The sequence below is a fragment of the Saccoglossus kowalevskii genome, unplaced genomic scaffold, assembly GCF_978046115.1.
Source record: "Saccoglossus kowalevskii unplaced genomic scaffold, keSacKowa6.1 SCAFFOLD_35, whole genome shotgun sequence".
Lineage (NCBI taxonomy): Eukaryota > Metazoa > Hemichordata > Enteropneusta > Harrimaniidae > Saccoglossus > Saccoglossus kowalevskii.
The window spans coordinates 1176383-1198166 of NW_028188620.1; the positions used below are offsets into that span (position 1 = coordinate 1176383).

At 35.2% G+C, this 21784-nt stretch overlaps 1 protein-coding gene and 1 long non-coding RNA gene across 2 annotated transcripts; both read left to right on the top strand.

Annotated features, from left to right (window-relative positions):
• Positions 1 to 263: 263 nt before the first annotated feature.
• LOC146726095 (uncharacterized) lies at positions 264 to 11913 on the top strand. The gene is made up of 2 exons (XR_014928655.1): positions 264 to 327; positions 11650 to 11913. It is a non-coding gene; the product is annotated as an uncharacterized LOC146726095 (long non-coding RNA).
• Positions 11914 to 12173: 260 nt separating this feature from the next.
• On the top strand, positions 12174 to 20162 carry LOC146726096 (uncharacterized). The gene has a single exon (XM_085496277.1). It carries the CDS (start codon positions 12174 to 12176, stop codon positions 20160 to 20162), a length of 7989 nt encoding a protein of 2662 aa, XP_085352403.1.
• Positions 20163 to 21784: the final 1622 nt, after the last annotated feature.

Below are 21784 nucleotides of genomic sequence, written 5' to 3' on the forward strand. Positions count from 1 at the left end.
ATTAAAAGACTAACACCAAACAATGATAAAAGATTAAAAAATCTGGCAGATAAATGCAGAAAATCGCCAAAGACAAAAGGGACTATTTAGTTACCGATTGACCTCGATTCCAAGACATAATCAGCGTGACTGGTCACTAAATAAGTATAAACTATTCTTGAATTCATTTTTAATTGGATCTGGAGTTTTAAAATTTCTAAGTAAAATACACGTAACAATTTTTGTAATAAAATAGAATTTACTGCATATTTGCGAAGTACAATGTCGAAAGCTGTGCACATCTGGGAACGAGGTTCGGTGAAGGGTCATAACCTGATTTCCTTGAAGGTGAGTACTACATTTTAAATACCGCTGTGTTTAATTAGGGATATCATGATTTTAATTCGCTATCTAAGTATTCTTACTGCTTATTGTCAATTCATATATATTCTAGAATACCGTGACTGTGATTTTTTAATAATTTGTACCTGTTGTTGTTGAATTATGAATGAAAACAATTTAGCTTCAGGAGCATGGCGCGTTTTTCAAATGACGTCATGTTTGATCCGGACCTACATTCGGACTGGCGGACAAGTGATAATAAAATAAAAGCGATTGATTTATCGATATTAACTATATGTGCGCCGCCGTGAAACCAAATAAGAGACAAGTTGAGAAACTGTTTTTTGAGATTCCTATAAATCGGAAAGAAATACCATAAAGTTTACAGTCAAACGATCCGGCTGGGTTCGTCTTTTTTTGTGTGGAAAAATTCCTTGCATATAAAAAAATAACATTGGCATTGCAAAACTGTGATAAAAAGCAGATTGAAGATGAGGTACATTTCCTTATGCACTGCAGTCTTTACAATGAACACAGAATTGAATTATTCAAGTACTGTAAGGTAATTATACTAAATTTCAGTAAGTTAGATGAAATCCAAAAATTCAAAGCAATTATGAAATATTGTTGAGGAATAAGACTGCACAATACATACACAAATGTATGCAAATGAGATGTGAGCAGCCCCACCAAAATTAAAATATTCTTTCCACAATGGACTCTAATGTGATTTTAATGTGATTTTTCACTACTTAGCAGTAATAGCTAGTGTATTGTATTGTACCATACAAGTTTATTGTGATCCTTTGTGTGTTTGTAATATTATTTAGCTTTATTTAGCATTTTGTGTAGTTGATTAACCTTTCTTAGTTTATTCTATTTTATCTTTATTTTTAATTTTATACGACCATAGAACAACTCATTTACTACGTTCACGTTACGGGATCTCGGCACGTGCCGAAATTTTTAATCAGTTGTGTTTGCAGAGGGATTACAGCAGTTGTGTTCACGTTATTTAGGACCCACTTAGGACCGACTGGGCTCGTGCCGAAATCACGCTCTCATTCGTCGATCTGTTGGCCCAAACGATACGCATATGATGATAATAATAATTGTTATAGTGAAATTATATCCATTTGTTGCAATGGTGTTTATTACGAGCCATCGTGCACATGAAAGGCAAAGAAAATTCGAAACATAATTATTTTTTTCACGTCAATGTAAAATGTGCAAGAAAATAGAGGTTGTAGCAGCACATAAATATGGGTCGCTGATGACGGTTTGCATTCATTACTACAGCATCCGACCATCTACTCGTATATCCGAATTTCCTGTTATCGTAATTTCATGCTAGTATCAATCAACTTATGTTTTTCTTAAATTTACCACCGAGGGCGTGATTTCGGCTCGTGCCGAGCGTTCAGGCAGTAAATCTCGGCACGTGCCGAGTTTCGGTCCCAAGCATCCATCGGGACCGAGATCGAGTTCTTTTCGGCACATGCTGACTCAGTCCCGACCGTTCACACACAATTTTCGGCACGTGCCGACTCGGTCCCGAGTCTCAGCACGTGCCGAGATCTCTAACGTGATCGCCACTATTGTAGGTCGTTTTAGTGTTGAATAAATAGTATTATTATTATGATATAAGAGCCTAATAACACGAAGAACAAATAAACAAATTTACTGGGGTATTTGAAACCAAAATTGTCATTCCAAATCAGGAGCTAGTCAGCGATGGCCTTACAGTTAGATGACAATTTTGCATTTATTTTATTATCACTTGTATGCCAGCTGGCTGTGGAATTGAAAAAGTAAATTAAATAGATGTATTTATCATTTTTGTGGCATTGAAATAATTTTTCAAATACTTTCGAACAGGAAATAAACTTAATATTGTAATATTTCAAAATCTTAATACAAATGTTTTTTTAGTAAAAAGAAAGCTTGTATGGTGTTTGCAATGGTCCATGACATGGACCACACTGTGTTGTACCAGACACTGAATTTTGATGTTAGAAATTACAATTTTTGAATTTTATACCCTGTGTATGTCATACTTCCCGTGACAGTGTGTCAATTTTCTTTATACACAATGTACAAGATATTTGCTGCATTTTCTGTTTTCGAGCAATTGTTTCATTCACAGCATATGCAAAACAATTCTTTGTCTGTAATATGGCCTTAGATTTTATTTACGTCTTCTGAATTGAAGGAAATAGCAGTTTCAGCTTCGTAGTCAAACTTGTGTGTGTTATCTATCAACGCCATATTTGTTTATAAAATTTTGACTGAATTTGTAATGAAAATCACCAAGTGCTGCTGAAGGTGTCTGTGATATGCTATTGCATGGTAATCCTTACCACACTAAAAGCCAACTGTTTGGTCCATTCGGCAAATAAACTCCATGAAGTATGTAGAAACAGTGGCGATTCTCCTGGTACCTTTGATCCAAGCCTTGCTTTGATTGTATTCTTCTTTTTTACCTCCATGATAGGATGAAGTTCACTTATTTGTTGTTCACATTCAACGCATGCTAATTATTGCCTCTTGTGTGTGGGATTTTTTATTTAACATTTTTTGTGTGTAATATTTGCTGTAATTTTTTCCTCAAAATTTTTTTCAATACCTATTTTTTACTTATTATTTGTAACGTTAAAGTTCTAATATCAACCAAATATGTAATAGTAACCACACCCCTAATTCCGGCTTTGGGGTTACAGAGTTCTCAAAAAAAATTGAAAATCACACCTCCAATTCAATAAGACCGTGACTGACTTCGTTGTTTTAACCAGCTGGTTCAAAACGACATTGTTTCTCATCCTATTCATTTGTTTCATCATCGTGCCTAAACATATTCACATCTATTTATTGTTCAACGGTGATAAGATGTCAGACATGCAGTGAAACTGCTTTTGTTCTGGTAGCAAGCTCTGTCATAATTCCTTATGAATATGTCCATGTTTTCGTAAATTTCTGACAATGAGCTGTTATCACTGTAAAACAGTTAATTTCTTCTTCAATGCTCAGTTTATCTTTCAAAAACAACTACTATTTAAATGAGTTATGGTAATTTGAACACGTTGGCACCATCTAGCTTTTTGATTGGTTAATTAGCAACTTGATCTATCTGGTCAATAAACACGTTTTGTGTGCATTCAAAAAACATGGCAGATATCATATTGTATCACATTGAACATTTACATATGACCGGAATCATTCGCTTATGGCGAAATTAAGTTGAATTTTGCTTGCAGTTCATAACAATTCAAAGAATTTATTTTTTGTGCGTAATTATAATCACTACTAAGTAATACTTTTCAACACTAAGAAAACAAGTAAGTTATTTATGCAGTATGGCCGGATTGCGCTACTGTACTATGATCATTTGCTACTATTATAAAGCAATGCATTCATGTTTGTGTTTATTTGAAACTTCTGCTAGAATGTACTTTCCATTACAAAGAAAATTAAAAAAATGGATACATATTTATTAAATATACTGAGTATTTTTTTTTTTTATCATGTGAACAGTTAGTGTGTCTGTATGTGTGTATGTGTGTGTGTATGTGTGTCCGACTGTTCCACTGCTATCTCAAGAACCATACATCGGTTTTTGATGAAACTTGGTGCATAGATGCTCTGGGCCAATGCGCAGATTTGATTAGGTTTTGGTAAAAATCCATGCTCGTTAATTACCTATTTTGCATGATAATTAGCTAATTTTTAGCTGTTCTATGACTGTTCCACTGATATCTAAAGAACCACTCATTGGATTTTGATGAAACTTGGTACATAGATGCTCTGAACATATGCGCAGATTTGATTAATTTTTGGTAAAAATCCGTGCATATTAATTACCTAATTTGCATGATAATTAGCTATTTTTTAGTGGTTCCATGACTGTTCCACTGATATCTAAACAACCACTCATTGGATTTTGATGAAACTTGGTACATAGATGCTCTGAACTAATGCTAGGTTTTGATTAGTTTTTGGTAATAATCCGTGGATACCGTTAAAGTCCTAATATAAACCGCATACGTAATAGTAACCGCACCCCCAATTCCGGCTTTGGGGTTAAAGAGTTCTTAACAAAAATTGAAAACATGAAAAGTACCTATTACTAACCCCCAATTCAACAAGACCGTGACTGACTTCATTGTTTCAACCAGCTGTTCCAAAACAGCATTGTTCCTAATCCTATTCTTTGTTTCGACAACATGCCTAAAAATATTCACACCTATTTATTGTTCAGCGGTGATAACATCTCATTCAGGCAATGAAACTGCTTTTGTTCTGGCTGCGACCTCTGTCAATACTCTTTCTGAATACGTCTGTGTTTCGTAAGTTTTAGACAATGAGCTTTTATCACCGTAAAAGTGTTAAACTGAGCATTGAAGAATAATTTATCTTTCGAAAACAAATAATTTCTTGATTTAAAAAAAAAAATTATGCCGTTTTCCCATGGAAATCAAAGGCAAAAGATCGCACTACATTATCGGTAAATCTCTTCTGTGTTGCGTTCACCATGAGGTCGCTGAACTGTCATTAACATATTTAAATGAGCTATGTAATTTAGACACATGGGCACCATCCAGCATCGGTCAATAATACGTCACGTGAGCATTCAAAAGCATGGCGGATATCGTATCGGCTGTTTACATGTGACTGAAATCATTCGCTTACGGGGAAACTAAGTTGAATTTTACTTGCATTTTATTACCCCAGACCATTCGTCCCGGTGTTATCGCTATCGCCACACGAGACTCCAGCTTGTCTCCTATACAATTTTCCTTCCGCCCACTTAATTTTAATATTCATATGACCTTTGCACTGACATCGATAGCCAATCGCATTCGACCGCGGACGTCACTCTAAATAAACAACTGAATAAATTAATATACCATATTTGGAAGATAGCGGGTAAATTCAACGTTGTTGGTGTGTTCCTTCGGGTTCGAAGTCGCACGAAACGAGTTCATGTTCCGTTATCTTTCGCAAGTAAAACAGGTCGATATGTATTAAACATGGCATTTGTTTTCTTGTTTTAACCCCCTTATTACGCAAGCTTCCGTCGAAGTGGTGTTTTTTTCGACGATTTGTGGCATGTTGCAAAACGAACGAAACATTGCGGCATTCTTAGCGGTGGATAAGGGATCGACTATGTCGTCACATTTATGTCTCGTTTGAAAGAGAATAAACAACCGCTCAGAAAAATATGTTGCTAATATTTAAGTGCGGTGCCTTGAAATCGCCTGCCCGACGTCCAAATTTCAAAAGGATGTTCGATTTGCAATGACGACCGTTCATATGTACTAGGCGACGTTACTAATTACTACTAGGGTCGGTGTTTGCATTAAGAATTATAGAACAAAAGATCAGCAAAGCGGTGCTTTTGTCGGCGATTTTGTCAAAGGGAATTTTGATAAAATGTTGCAAAACAGAATCGCGAATTGGGTGAAAAATTGCGCCGGCGGCATTCTCAGCGATGGCGACACCCGAGAAACACCGTGTCACGGTGCATTCGTGCATCAGTACACCGAAGAAATACATACATATTGTTGCGGATGACTATTGTAGACTGTGTTCGTGTAGTCTTCTAGTTTGTGGACAGTTAAAGTCGTGTGTGAATTTATTCAAGCCAGGAAAAGCAGGAGGGATAACTTATGGAAATCGTCTTTCCAATTTGATCCAGTGCGACGTTGTGAAAGGAGCGACTCTGTCGTCTCATCTATGTCTAGTTTGTAAGAGAAAGATTGATAGCGCAGAAAAATCCGCCAATAATGTAAAACAGTGGCGTGAAATTGTCAGTCATTCTAATATCTCCCAACCTGTGAACGAAAGGGTTAAGCGTGCTGCCTTGAAATCGCCTGCCAAAACTAAAATGGCGCGTGTCACGTGACTTTGTTTACTAAAGATAGCGTGGGCGTTTGATTGACACTCAACTCATTAGTATTCCACCAATCACAGCTACATCTACTTTCTGGATGTGCGCAGTCAAATTGTATAGGAGACAAGCTGGAGTCTCGTGTGGCGATAGCGATAACACCGGGACGAATGGTCTGGGGTAGCATTTTATAACAATTCAACGAATTTATTTTTCGTGCGTTATTGTAATCACTACTAAATAATAATCACCAATATCAACACTTCGAAAACAAGTAAGTTATTCACTTGTGACCCGCAGCATGGCCGGATCGAGCTACCGTTATGAGATCATTTGCTACTAAGCAATGCATTCGTGTTTTTATTTGAAACTTCTGTTAGAATATACTTTTCGTTACCAAGAAAATTAAAAAAAATAAATGCATATTACATTAAAAATACTGAGTATTTTTTGTATCATGTACAATTTTTTTTTGATTGACTAATTTTTCAATATTTCGTAACGCCTATTTTAGAACCAAAATAAGGCCTTTCACTCTTCCCCGACGCCTATTCAAGAGAACAATGTTAAATTATTCTTCAGATGACCAGTTTATTTTTTAAAAACAACTAATTTTTTTATTTAAAAAAAATCATGCCGTTTTCGCATCAAAATCCAAGCCAAAATATCGTACTACAACATCAATCTCTTCCGCATTGCGTTCAATAACATTAACATATTTAAATAAGCTATGGTAATTTGAACACGTTGGCATCATCCAGCTTTTTGATTGGTTAATTAGCGATTTGACCTATTTGACCTAAGAGAACATGGCGGATATCCTACAGCATCAAACGTTTATACGAGACCGGAATCATTCGCTTACGATGAAACTAAGTTGACTTTTATTTGTATTTCATAACCATTCAACAAATTTATTTTGTGTACATTATTATAATCACTACTGAGTACAGTAATAATCAACAATTCAGAAACGCAGCATGCCGAGATTTTTGTGTTCGTTTTTATTTGAAACTTCGTTTATTTAGAATATATTTTCGTTACCAATAAAATAAAAATCTCTCAGTCAATCAGAAACCCGGATTCATGCCTTCGAGGAAGGTCCCGTTTGAACGCTCACATCGGTTTTTTTTTTCGTTTGGGGGAAAACTAAAACTGGTCGCAATTTTCGAATAAGAATGAGTCGGCAATTTTTAGTGGAGTCGAAAATTTGGAGGTAAATAAAACACCGAAACCCGGCAAACAAATAGGTGGTCGAATTTTTAGAGGGGTCGAAATTTTGGAGTTTTCACGGTACTAATTATTCCATTTCAATGAAACTTAGTACAAAGATGCTCTAGGACAATGTACAAACCTAATTAGTTTGGGGTAAAAATCTGTTCATATTAATTCCCTAATAAGCATAATAATTCATAATATTTTGGTTCTAATCACATTTCAATTAAACTTGGAGACATAGATTTTCTGTTACATTGCGCAGACCTCATTAGTTTTACACTCAAATCTGGTCATATTAATTTTCTGATTTGCATAATTAGTTTTCAGCTAAGTAATTTCGAATTATATTTAATGTGTCTCCAATACTCTCAGCACATGGGAGTTCTTTCTAAGCTTTCTTTGATTTTGATTGACTGTAATTTTTCAACAATACACGACGCCTATTTTAGAACCGAAGTTAAGGCCTTTCATACTTCCCTGATGCCTATTCAAGAGATTGTATGGTGTGTTGTTTGTTTTTTGCATGTTTTGTGGGGGGTGGCCACGCCCATTTAGTGATTGCAATATGTGCGTAATATAAACTGCACCCTGAATTAGAGCTTTTGACCCCAATTTTTAAATTTATACATTGTAAGGTAATATAAACTGTGGTTTATATTAGGATTTTTACGGTATCAAATTGTCTGTGTATGTTGTGGGAAAAATTATGTCTGCTTCAAGGTGATTTAATTTCATTTCATTTGTGCGTAATTATTTTTTAATCTTAATATTGTTAAAACATTTCAAATAATTGACATTCTGTCAGTTGTGTATGATAATGACTTATTAAACACATTGAGCCAGATTGCAACATATGCTTCCTATAATTTGTTTCTTTGCACTGTGTATTAACATGCTTTATCAGTTAAAGCGATTTTAAGAAAATATATGGTAAAATCTGTATTATACGGCTTCTACTAGAGCATCATATGAGAAATTGTGAATGTTTGGTTGTCAATTATTCAAAAAGAATGGGTGTGACTTCTATTAGGGATGTGGCTTCTAATACAGATTTTATGGTACATCAAAAATTTTTATAAGTGACAATGAGTTTGCTATTTTGAATCACATGTGTTTGGAATATTCCTGTCAATAAGTATGTTTTTATTAGTGCAAACTGATAATACAAATCTGTAGAGTATATTTCAATTTTGTTAATATGAAGTCAGCAAGTCATTTCAGTGTGATTGTTTTGACCATACTGCTGCACTAACATACCAATATAATGTTCTTTGCCTTCGTATTTTGCAGGTGAGAATTAATTAACAGCTATATGATTGACATAGTGGTGTAAGGGAAAGTGTGCATGTTGGAACATAGTTAAGTACAAGAAGTTTTGCATTGTTAAAGCTGCATCTTCAATTTACATAATCCGTAGAAAATCTCTCACTTACCTTTGTGAGCATCCCAAGGTCTTTGGCTTTTGCAAATTTTATGAGAGTGTGCTGTCAACTAATAGCATAGATTTACTGAGTTAACTGTATACTATCAGTTGACAGCATAGATTTACTGAGTAAACTGAACACTATCAACTGATAGCATAGATTTACTGAGTAACCTGTATACTGTCAACCAATAGCATAGATTTACTGAGTAACCTGTATACTGTCAACCAATAGCATAGATTTACTAAGTAACCTGTACACTATGCTAGTGTAAATCTATGCTATCTGTTGATAGTGTACAGTTTACTCAGTAAATCTATGCTGTCACCTGATAGTATACAGTTTACCGGTACTCTGTAAATCTATGCTGTCACCTGATAGTATACAGTTTACTCTGTAAATCTATGCTGTCACCTGATAGTATACAGTTTACTCTGTAAATCTATGCTGTCATCTGATAGTATACAGTTTACTCTGTAAATCTATGCTGTCATCTGATAGTATACAGTTTACTCTGTAAATCTATGCTGTCATCTGATAGCATACAGTTTACTCTGTAAATCTATGCTGTCACCTGATAGTATACAGTTTACTCTGTAAATCTATGCTGTCATCTGATAGTATACAGTTACTCTGTAAATCTATGCTGTCACCTGATAGTATACAGTTTACTCTGTAAATCTATGCTGTCACCTGATAGTATACAGTTTACTCTGTAAATCTATGCTGTCATCTGATAGTATACAGTTTACTCTGTAAATCTATGCTGTCATCTGATAGTATACAGTTTACTCTGTAAATCTATGCTGTCATCTGATAGCATACAGTTTACTCTGTAAATCTATGCTGTCACCTGATAGTATACAGTTTACTCTGTAAATCTATGCTGTCATCTGATAGTATACAGGTTACTCAGTAAATCTATGCTGTCACTTGATAGTATACAGTAAGTTTATTTAGTAAATATATGCTGTCACCTGATAGCATACAGTTTACTCAGTAAATCTATGCTGTCATCTGATAGTATACAGTTTACTCAGTAAATCTATGCTGTTACTTGATAGTATACAGTAAACTCAGTAAATCTATGCTGTCACCTGATAGTATACAGTTTACTCGGTAAATCTATGCTGTCACCTGATAGTATACAGTTTACTCAGTAAATCTATGCTGTCACCTGATAGTATACAGTTTACTCGGTAAATCAATGCTGTCACCTGATAGTATACAGTTTACTCAGTAAATCTATGCTGTCACCTGATAGTATACAGTTTATTCAGTAAATCTATGCTGTCACCTGATAGCATACAGTTTTCCTAGTAAACCTATGCTGTCACCTGATAGTATACAGTTTACTCAGTAAATCTATGCTGTCACCTGATAGCATACAGTTTTCCTAGTAAACCTATGCTGTCATTTGATAGTATACAGTTTATTCAGTAAACCTATGCTGTCATTTGATAGTATACAGTTTACTCAGTAAATCTATGCTGTCACCTGATAGCATACAGTTTTCCTAGTAAACCTATGCTGTCACCTGATAGTATACAGTTTACTCAGTAAACCTATGCTGTCATCTGATAGTATACAGTTTACTCAGTAAACCTATGCTGTCATTTGATAGTATACAGTTTACTCAGTAAACCTATGCTGTCACCTGATAGTATACAGTTTACTCAGTAAATCTATGCTGTCATTTGATAGTATACAGTTTATTCAGTAAACCTATGCTGTCATTTGATAGTATACAGTTTACTCAGTAAATGTATGCTATTAGTTGACAGTATACAGGTTACTCAGTAAATCTATGCTATCAGTTGATAGCATAGATTTACTGAATAAACTGTACATCAGTTGACAGCATAGATTTACTGAGTAAACTGTACACTATCTACTGATAGCATAGATTTACACTAGCATAATGTACAGGTTACTCAGTAAGTTTATGCTATCAACTGATGTACAGTTTATTCAGTAAATCTATGCTGTCAACTGATAGTATACAGTTTACTCAGTAAATCTATGCTGTCAACTGATGGTACAGTTTATTCAGTAAATCTATGCTATCAACTGATAGCATAGATTTACTGAGTAACCTGTCTACTGTCAACTAATAGCATACATTTACTGAGTAACCTGTACACTATGCTAGTGTAAATCTATGCTATCTGTTGATAGTGTACAGTTTACTCAGTAAATCTATGCTGTCACTTGATAGTATACAGTTTACTCAGTAAACCTATGCTGTCATTTTATAGTATACAGTTTATTCAGTAAACCTATGCTGTCATTTGATAGTATACAGTTTATTCAGTAAACCTATGCTGTCATTTGATAGTATACAGTTTACTCAGTAAACCTATGCTGTCACTTGATAGTATACAGTTTACTCAGTAAACCTATGCTGTCATTTGATAGTATACAGTTTATTCAGTAAACCTATGCTGTCACCTGATAGTATACAGTTTACTCAGTAAACCTATGCTGTCACTTGATAGTATACAGTTTACTCATTAAATCTATGCTGTCACTTGATAGTATACAGTTTACTCAGTAAACCAATGCTGTCACTTGATAGTATACAGTTTTCCTAGTAAACCTATGCTGTCATTTGATAGTATACAGTTTATTCAGTAAACCTATACTCTCACTTGATAGTATACAGTTTTCCTAGTAAACCTATGCTGTCACATGATAGTATACAGTTTACTCAGTAAACCTATGCTGTCACCTGATAGTATATGTACGTAAATAATTTTAATTAATGGAGTTTTGTTTTCTTGGCTTATATATTTTCAGGTGAGATTATGTCTCAAAGCTGCATTTTAATGGAGAAGGTCACCACCATTTTTCTCTTTTTGGAGGATTGTTCTTAGATTACTCAGATTGAAGTCTGTGTATGAAATTTTCAAATATTTGTTGCATTAAAACAAAAATATTATTGCATTTTCATAAGCCTTTAGTTATAGACTTTTAGTGAGTGACATTGACTCATGAGCTTGTATTTTTTTCCATAAAGGGAAGGTAAATATTGATTACAAATAAACCTGTTACCCAAAACTATTACTTGTGCAGGCAAGTTATTTTTGGTGGATGTGCAATAAGTGATGAAATGTAAATTTACTTTATTGGAAGAATGGTTGGCATAGAAACTAATCGACTTGAATGTTGTTAATATTTAAAACTCCAGTAAAGTACTAGTATGGAGTAATTGTGCACTTCATTGATCAACACTGTGGTGGTGTTGCTTCAGTGTTTTTAAAAAATGTTTGCAATGCATGTTTGAATAATGTATTCTGCGTTTTGGTTTATGTCGTTTCCAGATGCCTCGAAGTAAATACTGGAAGAAAGGAAGGAAACACAGAAGAAACTTGACCACAACAGAGGATCCTGGCCTCTTTACAAACAGGAATGACAACGACAGTAATGAGACTGAGGATCCTGGCCTCTTACAAAACAGGAATATTGACATAGAGGATCCTGTCCTCTCAAAAAACAGGAGGACGGAGGATCCTGGCCTCCAGCAAAACAGGAATGACAGTAGTGAGGATCCTGGCCTCCAGCAAAACAGGAATGATAGTGAGGATCCTGACCTCCAGCAAAACAGGAATGACGGTGAGGATCCTGACCTCCAGCAAAACAGGAATGATTGTGAGGATCCTGACCTCCAGCAAAACAGGAATGATTGTGAGGATCCTGACCTCCAGCAAAACAGGAATGATTGTGAGGATCCTGACCTCCAGCAAAACAGGAATGATTGTGAGGATCCTGACCTCCAGCAAAACAGGAATGATAGTGAGGTTTCTTGCCTCCTGCAAAACATGAATTACAGTGAGGTTTCGTGCCTCCAGCAAAACACAAATTACAGTACTAAGTATCTTGATGATTTTCAGGATGATGATTGTCAAAATGAGCAACGAAAGGACACAATGCTTACAAATGAATTCCGAAAGGATGCAATACTTACTAATGAATTGAGAAACCAATGTGAAATAGATTACAAAACATTTGACCAGCTTCAAAAGCTGTTCACTGATGGGAATGTAAATGCAATCAGTGGCAATTTTCATCAAGGAGATCCATTTGTTTTCCCATCAGAAAATGTTGGAAGACAGTGTGTAGCTAACTGTTTATTGTCGCTTGTATACAGTAAAATTAAAAATGTTATATCATGGGATAGTTATGATTTAGACACAATTTTGAAAGCTGGCAATGAATATTATAATGATTTGTCCTCGAGAATTAATGCAATATATCTTCTAGTTTCTGAATTAGACAAAGAAGTGGAGTTATTTGACACTAGATTCTCTGTCACAGTTGGTAACAGTTTAGTTGGTTTAATGGGTTCCCAGCAACATGCAGAAAGTGAGTTTGTTGTATCATTGGATACTGCATTGCACAAAACACTGTCAGAGTTTGATGCTTGTTTTATCACTTTTAATGGAGCAACGTTTGCTGTATTGAATGCAGATGGCATTTACTGTGTATTTGATTCACATTCAAGAAATTCTGAAGGCATGGTTGAAGCAGATGGCTCGAGTATTCTCTTGCAAATGAAAAATGTTGAGCAGGTGTATCAACACTGTTGTAATCTTGGAATATCCATGAACGTAAGTGAACACACACAATTTGAAGTAACAGGAATTAGTGTTGTTGCTTCCAGAGGCATAGCAAATGAAATTAACGTAACGTCTAGTGATGATGATTTAGTAATTATGAATGAGTACAGGGAAGTTACTTTTACATTTAATCCACTTGAGGCAAGTACATGTGTAGGCATTTGCAGGACACTTGGTTTAACATATGAACATCAAACTGAAACCTTAGGGCATTTATATGGTTCTGAACTAAGAGATCCTTGTTATACGAAGAATATTGAAGGTGATGGTAATTGCTTGTTCAGAGCTTTATCATATTGTATAAGTGGTACTGAGCAAAATCACCAGACGATAAGAGACAAGATTGTGCAGCACTTGCAGTTGAATGCCCAACTTTTCTCTCAATATATTAGACCGGAATACCAATCAGTTAATGATTATGTAACACGATCAAATATACAATTGCCCGGTGTATGGGGCACAGAGGTTGAAATTTTTGTCGCAGCCGATATGCTGGCAACAGATATTTATACATTCAATGTTGATAGGTGGAGACGATTTACTCAAACTAGTAAAAGCTCCCGTAATAGTACTAATGGTTTGTACTTAAAGCACTGCAATGAAAACCACTATGAAGTTGTGAAGTGTGTAAAGATGCATGGTGAATCGAGGAATTGTACACATAGTAACTGTGCTACAGAAAATGTTTGTATGGAAACTGATGATAATGTACCTGTTGTATGCAAATTAAACAAGGCAAGAAAACGTAAATCTCTATCGAGACGTCAGCAATTGAAAGTCAGACGGGATAGATATCATGAAAAGAAAAACCTGACAGTTAGTCAAAGTTTATTACCCAAATCAAATGATAAGAAGCAAAGTTATGTAAGAGAGCAAGAACTATACCACATGGATTCAGAATTTAGAGAGAGAAAGAAAAAGCAGAGTTATGACAAATACCATGAAAACGCTAAGTTCAGAGAAAAAAAGAAAGCATGTTGTGCCGCTCAGTCTGCTGAAAAGTATCAGCAAGATGCTGAATTCAGGGAGACCAAAAAAACACGTTGTGCAGCTCAGTCTGCTGAAAAGTATCAGCAAGATGCTGAATTCAGAGAAACAAAGAAAGCACGTTGTGCAGCTCAGTCTGCTGAAAAGTATCAGCAGGATGCTGAATTCAGGGAGACCAAGAAATCAAAGTTTACAGAAAAGTATCAGCAAGATGTTGAATTCAGAGAAACAAAGAAAGCACGTTGTGCAGCTCAGTCTGCTGAAAAGTATCAGCATGATGCTGAATTCAGGGAGACCAAGAAATCAAAGTTTACAGAAAAGTATCAGCAAGATGTTGAATTCAGAAAGACTAAAAAGAGGTTGAGTGTAGAAAAATACCGTTGTGATGTAGATTATAAGCAGCGCTTGATTGAACGTAGTATTAACCAAAAAGTGTATATGAAAACAGAAAATGAAAATATTGAACATGTTACAGCTCTATTCAAATGTGAAGTCTCCAAAGGACCGGATTGCATTTGTAGTGTCTGTCACAGACGACTATTTCGAAATCAAGTGATTATATGTAACAAACACGCTTTTGACAAGGAAAGAGAATATATTGCACAGAAGTGTATAACAGAGACCTATTTACATACATGCAACTTGTCATGTGATGATAAATGTCAGTTAAAGGAAAGCTCTGCTGGTAAATTATGGATTTGTTATACATGTCAAAGGAAACTTTTGCATGGAAAGATGCCTGCAGAAGCGGTTGTGAACAACCTTGACTTGAAAACTATCCCTGATGAATTAAAATGCCTCAATGATTTGGAACAGCATTTAGTAGCATTGCATATTCCATTTTTGAAAATGTTGGCTTTGCCAAGAGGTGGTCAAAAAGGCGTTCATGGGCCAGTTGTTTGTGTACCATCGAGTGTGGTGAAAGCAACAAGCTTTTTACCAAGAATTGAATCAGAGGATCAGACAATAAGAGTTAAACTGAAGCGAAAACTTACATACAAAGGTCACTACCAGTTTAAATGTGTTAAGAAAGGTCATGTCAAAAATGCTTTAGTGTATCTTCAAACGAATAATAAATGGTATAAAGATGTAAAATTCAATGTGGATTGGGAAAACACTTTATCAAGAAATGAAGATAATGAGAACTCTTCTGACAAAGAACATAGTGAAACATCTGATACAGAGAATGAACCAGACGATGTTCATGGAATGTTTGTGGACACTTGCTTACAACCACTTGACATAGGTCAAGAAGTTCTTGATTATCACTTTGATGATGTATGTGTTGCACCAGCAGAGCACAATAAACCAGTAAGAGTCCTGATGGACAAATGCAATGAAGCAAAATGCTTTCCAGTATTGTATCCAACTGGATCCCCAACACTTCAAGATGACCGAGATGTTCGAATAACCCTAGGACGGTATCTACATACACGTTTAATGAATGCTGATGGCAGATTTGCCAGAAATATAGACTTTATATTCTATGCACAATATTTGTCTGAATTGGAGCAGGTCCAGTCAAAAGTGTCAATTGCTCTTCGTAAAGGAAATGGTATTGCTTTAGGTGAGAAAGTAACATCAAAGGTTCTAACAAACCGAGACAAACTGATAGAGATTATAAAGAATGATGAAGGCTACAAATTTATGACGCCTATCAGAGGAACACCGCCATACTGGCAAGCTACCCAAAAAGATATTTTTGCAATGATAAGGCAATTAGGTATACCAACTTGGTTTTGCTCATTTTCATCTGCTGACTTGCGATGGAAGGAAATTGTGGAAACAATACTTCATGAACAGGGTGACTATAGCACTTCCGCTAGTGATCTTGAATGGTCTCAGAAATGTGAAATACTAAGACAGAACCCAGTAACAGCAGCTAGAATGTTTGATCACAGATTCCATTATTTTTTAACTCGTGTAATAATGTCTTCAGCACGTCCCATTGGGCACATCAAAGACTATTTTTACAGAGTAGAATTTCAACAACGTGGTTCACCACACACGCATTGCTTATTCTGGGTGGAAAATGCTCCGATTGTTGATAATGATGCTGATGATAAAGTGGTTGATTTTGTTGACAAGTATGTAACTTGTAATATGCCTTCTCAAGAAGAGGATTCAGAATTGCATGATATTGTAAACAAAGTCCAAAAACACAGCACAAGACATTCAAAATCTTGCAAGAAGAAAGGCATGAATTGCAGGTTCAATTTTCCACGACCTCCTTGCACAAGGTCATTCATTTGTCGACCTGATAATGAAACAGATGAGTTGCAATTAAAAAACGTTTTAGAAGAAGATTCTGATGTAACTGAGGACGAAGATTCTGATATGGGAATACATAAATTGTCCATGACAAAAGAAAATGCAAAGAAAATTCTTGGAAATGTTTGGAAAGCCCTTTCTGATAACCAAAAGGAATATGAAAGTGTAGATTCCTTATTCTCGGATATAGGAATTACGCAGGAAATCTTTGAAAAGGCAAATACATTGTTAACAAAGAAAACATCTGTTGTTTTGAAACGACAGCCAAATGATGTATGGGTGAATCAGTATAATGCAGATCTACTCCGTTGTTGGGATGCAAATATGGATATACAGTTTGTTGTTGATGCATATTCCTGTGTTGTATATATTGTTTCTTACATTTCCAAAGCAGAACGAGAGATGGGGTTATTGTTGGATCATGCTCAAAAAGAAGCTACAAAAGAAGGCAATGTTGATGCTAAGAAAGCATTAAAACAGTTAGGAAATGTATATCTTCAAAACAGAGAAGTTAGTGCCCAAGAGGCTGTATATAGAGTATGTAATCTAAAGCTGAAGCAGTCATCACGAAAAGTCCAGTTTATTCCAACTGGGGACAATCCTATTAAAATGAGTTTGCCATTTGAGATTATCAGGAAAAAAAATGAAGGTACTAATGTAGATGAAGATGATATATGGATGACTAGCATAGTTGACAGATACAAAGCTAGACCAGATGAACAAGAGTTTGATATGTTGTGTCTTGCTGCGTTTTGCTCAGAGTACAGAGTTCTTTCAACATTTGAAATGTCAAATGTCAATAATGACAAGAGAACAAATCCAGTAGTAACTTTAAAGAACGACCTTGGTCATATGCAAAAAAGGTCTAGAAGTGAGCCTGCTGTTATAAGATATGCAAGATTTTCAGTGACAAAGAATCCTGGGAAATATTATCAGAGTATATTGCAACTTTTTCTCCCTCATCGCATTGATGAACATTTGAAACCTGTTGGATTTGAATCTTTTGAAAATTTTTACCAGGATGGAGCAGTTAAATTGGGAAATGCACAATTGGAAAAGGTGAAATTGATCGTTGACAGAAATCGAGCCTTATTCGAAAAAGAAGCTGATGCTATTGATACTGCATCAAAATTACTTGATGAATGTGGTCAATTAGAAGATGCATGGGCTAAAATATGCCCAGAAACTGAATCTGAACGAATTGAGTGCCTTGAAGAAGCACAGAAAAATACTGATGAAAATGAGTATGACACTTCAATTCCTGATCTAGAAGAACAACCACAGATTTCAGATAGCCATGCTGTAGTACCTTCGTGTTCAATGTCAACGATTGAGGGGCACTCTATGCTGAGAAAATTGAATGTGAAACAATCTGAAATATTTTACAAAATCCGACAGTGGTGCCTAGATAAAAGCAATGGATTGAACCCAGATCCATTTTTTGTGTTTGTCACTGGTGGAGCTGGAACTGGGAAAAGTCATTTAATCAAATCTGTGAATTATGAAGCTACACGCACTCTTGCTCGTTCATTACCGAATCCTGATGATATTTCTGTACTTTTAACAGCACCAACTGGTGTTGCTGCATTTAATATTGGAGGTATGACTGTGCACAGTGCTTTATCTATACCAGTTAATGCCAAGCTACCATATGTACCACTGGGTAATGAAAAGATTAACAGCGTTCGTTGTAAACTAACTACACTTCAAATCTTAGTGATAGATGAAATTTCTATGGTGGACCACAAATTACTTGCTTATATCCATGGTCGATTGAGACAGATTAAACAAACTAGCAGTCATTCACCATTCGGTAATGTTTCTGTCATTGCCTGTGGTGATTTTTACCAACTCCCACCTGTAAAAGGAAGCCCATTATGTGTTGGAAATGAAGTTGTAAACCTGTGGAAAGATAATTTCATGTTTGCAGAGTTGACTGAAATAATGAGACAGACAGATGTAGCATTTGCTGAAACACTTAATAGGCTACGAATTCATAAGAAAGGAGAGGCACTGTCTTCCACTGATGTAAAAATGCTTGAAGGTCGAGAAACTGGTGAGGAAACTGATGCAATTCACATTTTTGGTACAAATGTACAGGTTGATGAATGCAATGTAACTATGCTTCATAAGCTATGCACAGATCCTGTATATATTGAGGCTCAGGATTATACCAAAAATGCAAAGACAGGTAAACTGGAAAGGAATCAAAATCCCCATAAGAAGGTTTACATGAATCTGTTACCAGAAAGTATAACATTAGCTACTGGTGCAAGAGTTCAACTTACAAAAAACATTGATGTTTCAGATGGCCTAGTTAATGGTGTATTTGGAACTGTAAGTCACATAACTATGATACCAGGGAATAATTTTCCGTCTGCAATATATGTAATATTCGATAATGCCAAAGTGGGTGAAAAGTTACGAAAAACAAGTGCAATTTCTTCAGCATTGCCAGAAAATAGTACTATCATTAAAGTTAATGAAGACACTGTTGCACCAAATGGTGGTATCAGAAGACAGTTCCCTCTTAAGTTAGCATGGGCTTGTACAGTCCATAAAGTACAAGGTTTAACTGTAAACAGAGCTGTTGTTAATTTGAAAAAAATCTTTACATCAGGACAGGCTTATGTGGCATTAAGTCGAGTGACATCTTTGAGTGGACTCATTGTGCAGGACTTCCGAACATCTGCAATTTATTGCAATGAGAAAGTGCAAGCAGCATTGGAAAACATGCCAAAGTTCATCACCGAGTCGTCCGAGCAGTCAGGCACAAATTACACATGTAATTTAATTATGCATAATGTTCAGGGTCTTCAGTCTCATATACAAGACATTCAGAATGATAATACATTCCTGATGTCTGATGTCATATGTCTTACTGAAACGTGGCTAACTGACAGACAACCTCAGTTTGACATTGAATTGAATGGATTTAGTTTTAATCACAAACCAAGATGTCTTTCTTATAATAGATCTACTGACAATACAGCAAAGTTGATGGAGCAGTGCCATGGTGGTGTAGCAGTATATGCAAAACAAAACAAATCATTTAAGATTTTGAACTTGCCAATATCAAATATGGAATGCATGGTATTTTGTTTAACTGATTTGAATTTAACAGTTGCTGTTATATACAGACCGGCATCATATCAGCTAGAGATATTCAGAGAAAGTTTACTTGTCCTTGTGGAAGAGCTCGATAAACGGCGAGGTGGGACAATTATCATGGGAGATTTCAACCAAAATATCTTTGTCTCTTCATCGATTATGAAGCTACTGCAAGAACATGGTTTCAGGCAGTGTGTATGTCAACCAACTACAGAAGCTGGCACACTTATTGATCATGTGTATGTCAAAGGTAAAGAAAGTGTTAATGTAACAGTTCATCCACGATATTTTAGTTTCCATGAAGCTATACGTATACTTATTTGACTTGATGTATGTATTATATCCGCCGCTTAAAATAATAATGAGTGCCCACTCCTCGCAACTATTTTCTGAGTGTGGGGAGGGATAGATATCGCGGCTCCCCTTTTTCTTTTTTTTCATTTTATAGTGGGGAACATCCATAAAGTATGCAGGGGGGTGGAGTTTTGGGGATGGAGTAGTGGTGTGCCAGTCATCAGTATGTATGTAATTATATCATACATTTTTTTTTAATTTGAGAGTATTGTTTCTTGTATTTGTCATTGATTGTTCTGTTTAATATTGCAGCCAGTTTGGTTGTGGCTCGAGCTTTATACAAGAACGAGTGTCTTTGTAGATAAAAGTTAACAATTTCTTTGTAGATAATAGTAAACGGTTAGCTTACTGATAACCAGTTATAGATCTATTATCAATATGATAACTTTATATGTGTTATAACTGGTATTTAACTTACTTTTCTAGCTTTAATACTTTCTAGCCTTTGCAAATGTGATCAAACATTTCACTACTAAATCCTGCATACTTTATGGATGTTCCTAGATTTTTTTTTTCACTTTTATATGCATATGATATCCACTGGCTTGCTTTGTTGTGTATGTGATATGTGACAATACCCAACCTGTTCATTTCTATTATGTTAAAATTCTATTGACAACGTAGATTATTATGTCTCTTGATATCAACAGTGCTCATAAGCTAAATTATATATTCACCTGTCTGACGTGTTGAAGCATATTGACAGTCAACAAAAGTAATTTGCTAACATCACTATCCATGTTATATTCACAGGGTGGATTATCTGTCACATGACCATGTATATTTATTTTACAGTGGCTGACACTGAATATTTTGTTATTTGACGAAAGTCGCTGGCACATGCCACAATCAGTCAAAATAATTTCAATTTGTTTACTACTAGTTTTATCTACCATGATTATTTCTATATTAATTTTAAATTGCAACATGTTATGTATTTTATGAATTCAAATTTAAAGCATTTATGTTATACAAAAAAATATTTTTTATTTATTATACACAGTGATTAAGCAAATGCATATGCCATAAAAGTTCTCTTGATTACAATGATACAATGTAATACTGTAGAATACTTTATTTTCGCTATTTTCGCTGAAAGGATGATTCCGTGAAAATAAAATTCAGCGAATATACTTTTTTTCTATATTTCACATTAACCTCATCAAAAATCAGTGAAAATAAATTCCAAGCAAAACGCCCAAAAAGCCTTTTCAGCGAAAATTAATTCCAGTGAAAATAAAGTATTCCACAGTACAATATAGAAACTGATAGTTTTCAAGGATTATTGTAGTGAAGAGAAAATGAAAAATACAGAATTGTGGATGCAGTTGCTGCATTTCACTTGTAATTTATTTTATTTGCAAAACTTGTAAATGTACATTGATTGTGTTTTTTAATCTCTGTAATTAACCTGCATAGTGTCTGAATGATTTGTTACACGACAACCATTAGATTATATACAACATATTGGCAGAGTGCATTATGTGACAATATCCACCTTGTTGATAGATTGAGCTATCTTGTTGGCAGGGTGGTTTATCTTGTCACTTGATTACCATATGATGATATCCACCTTGTTAACAAAGTAGGTT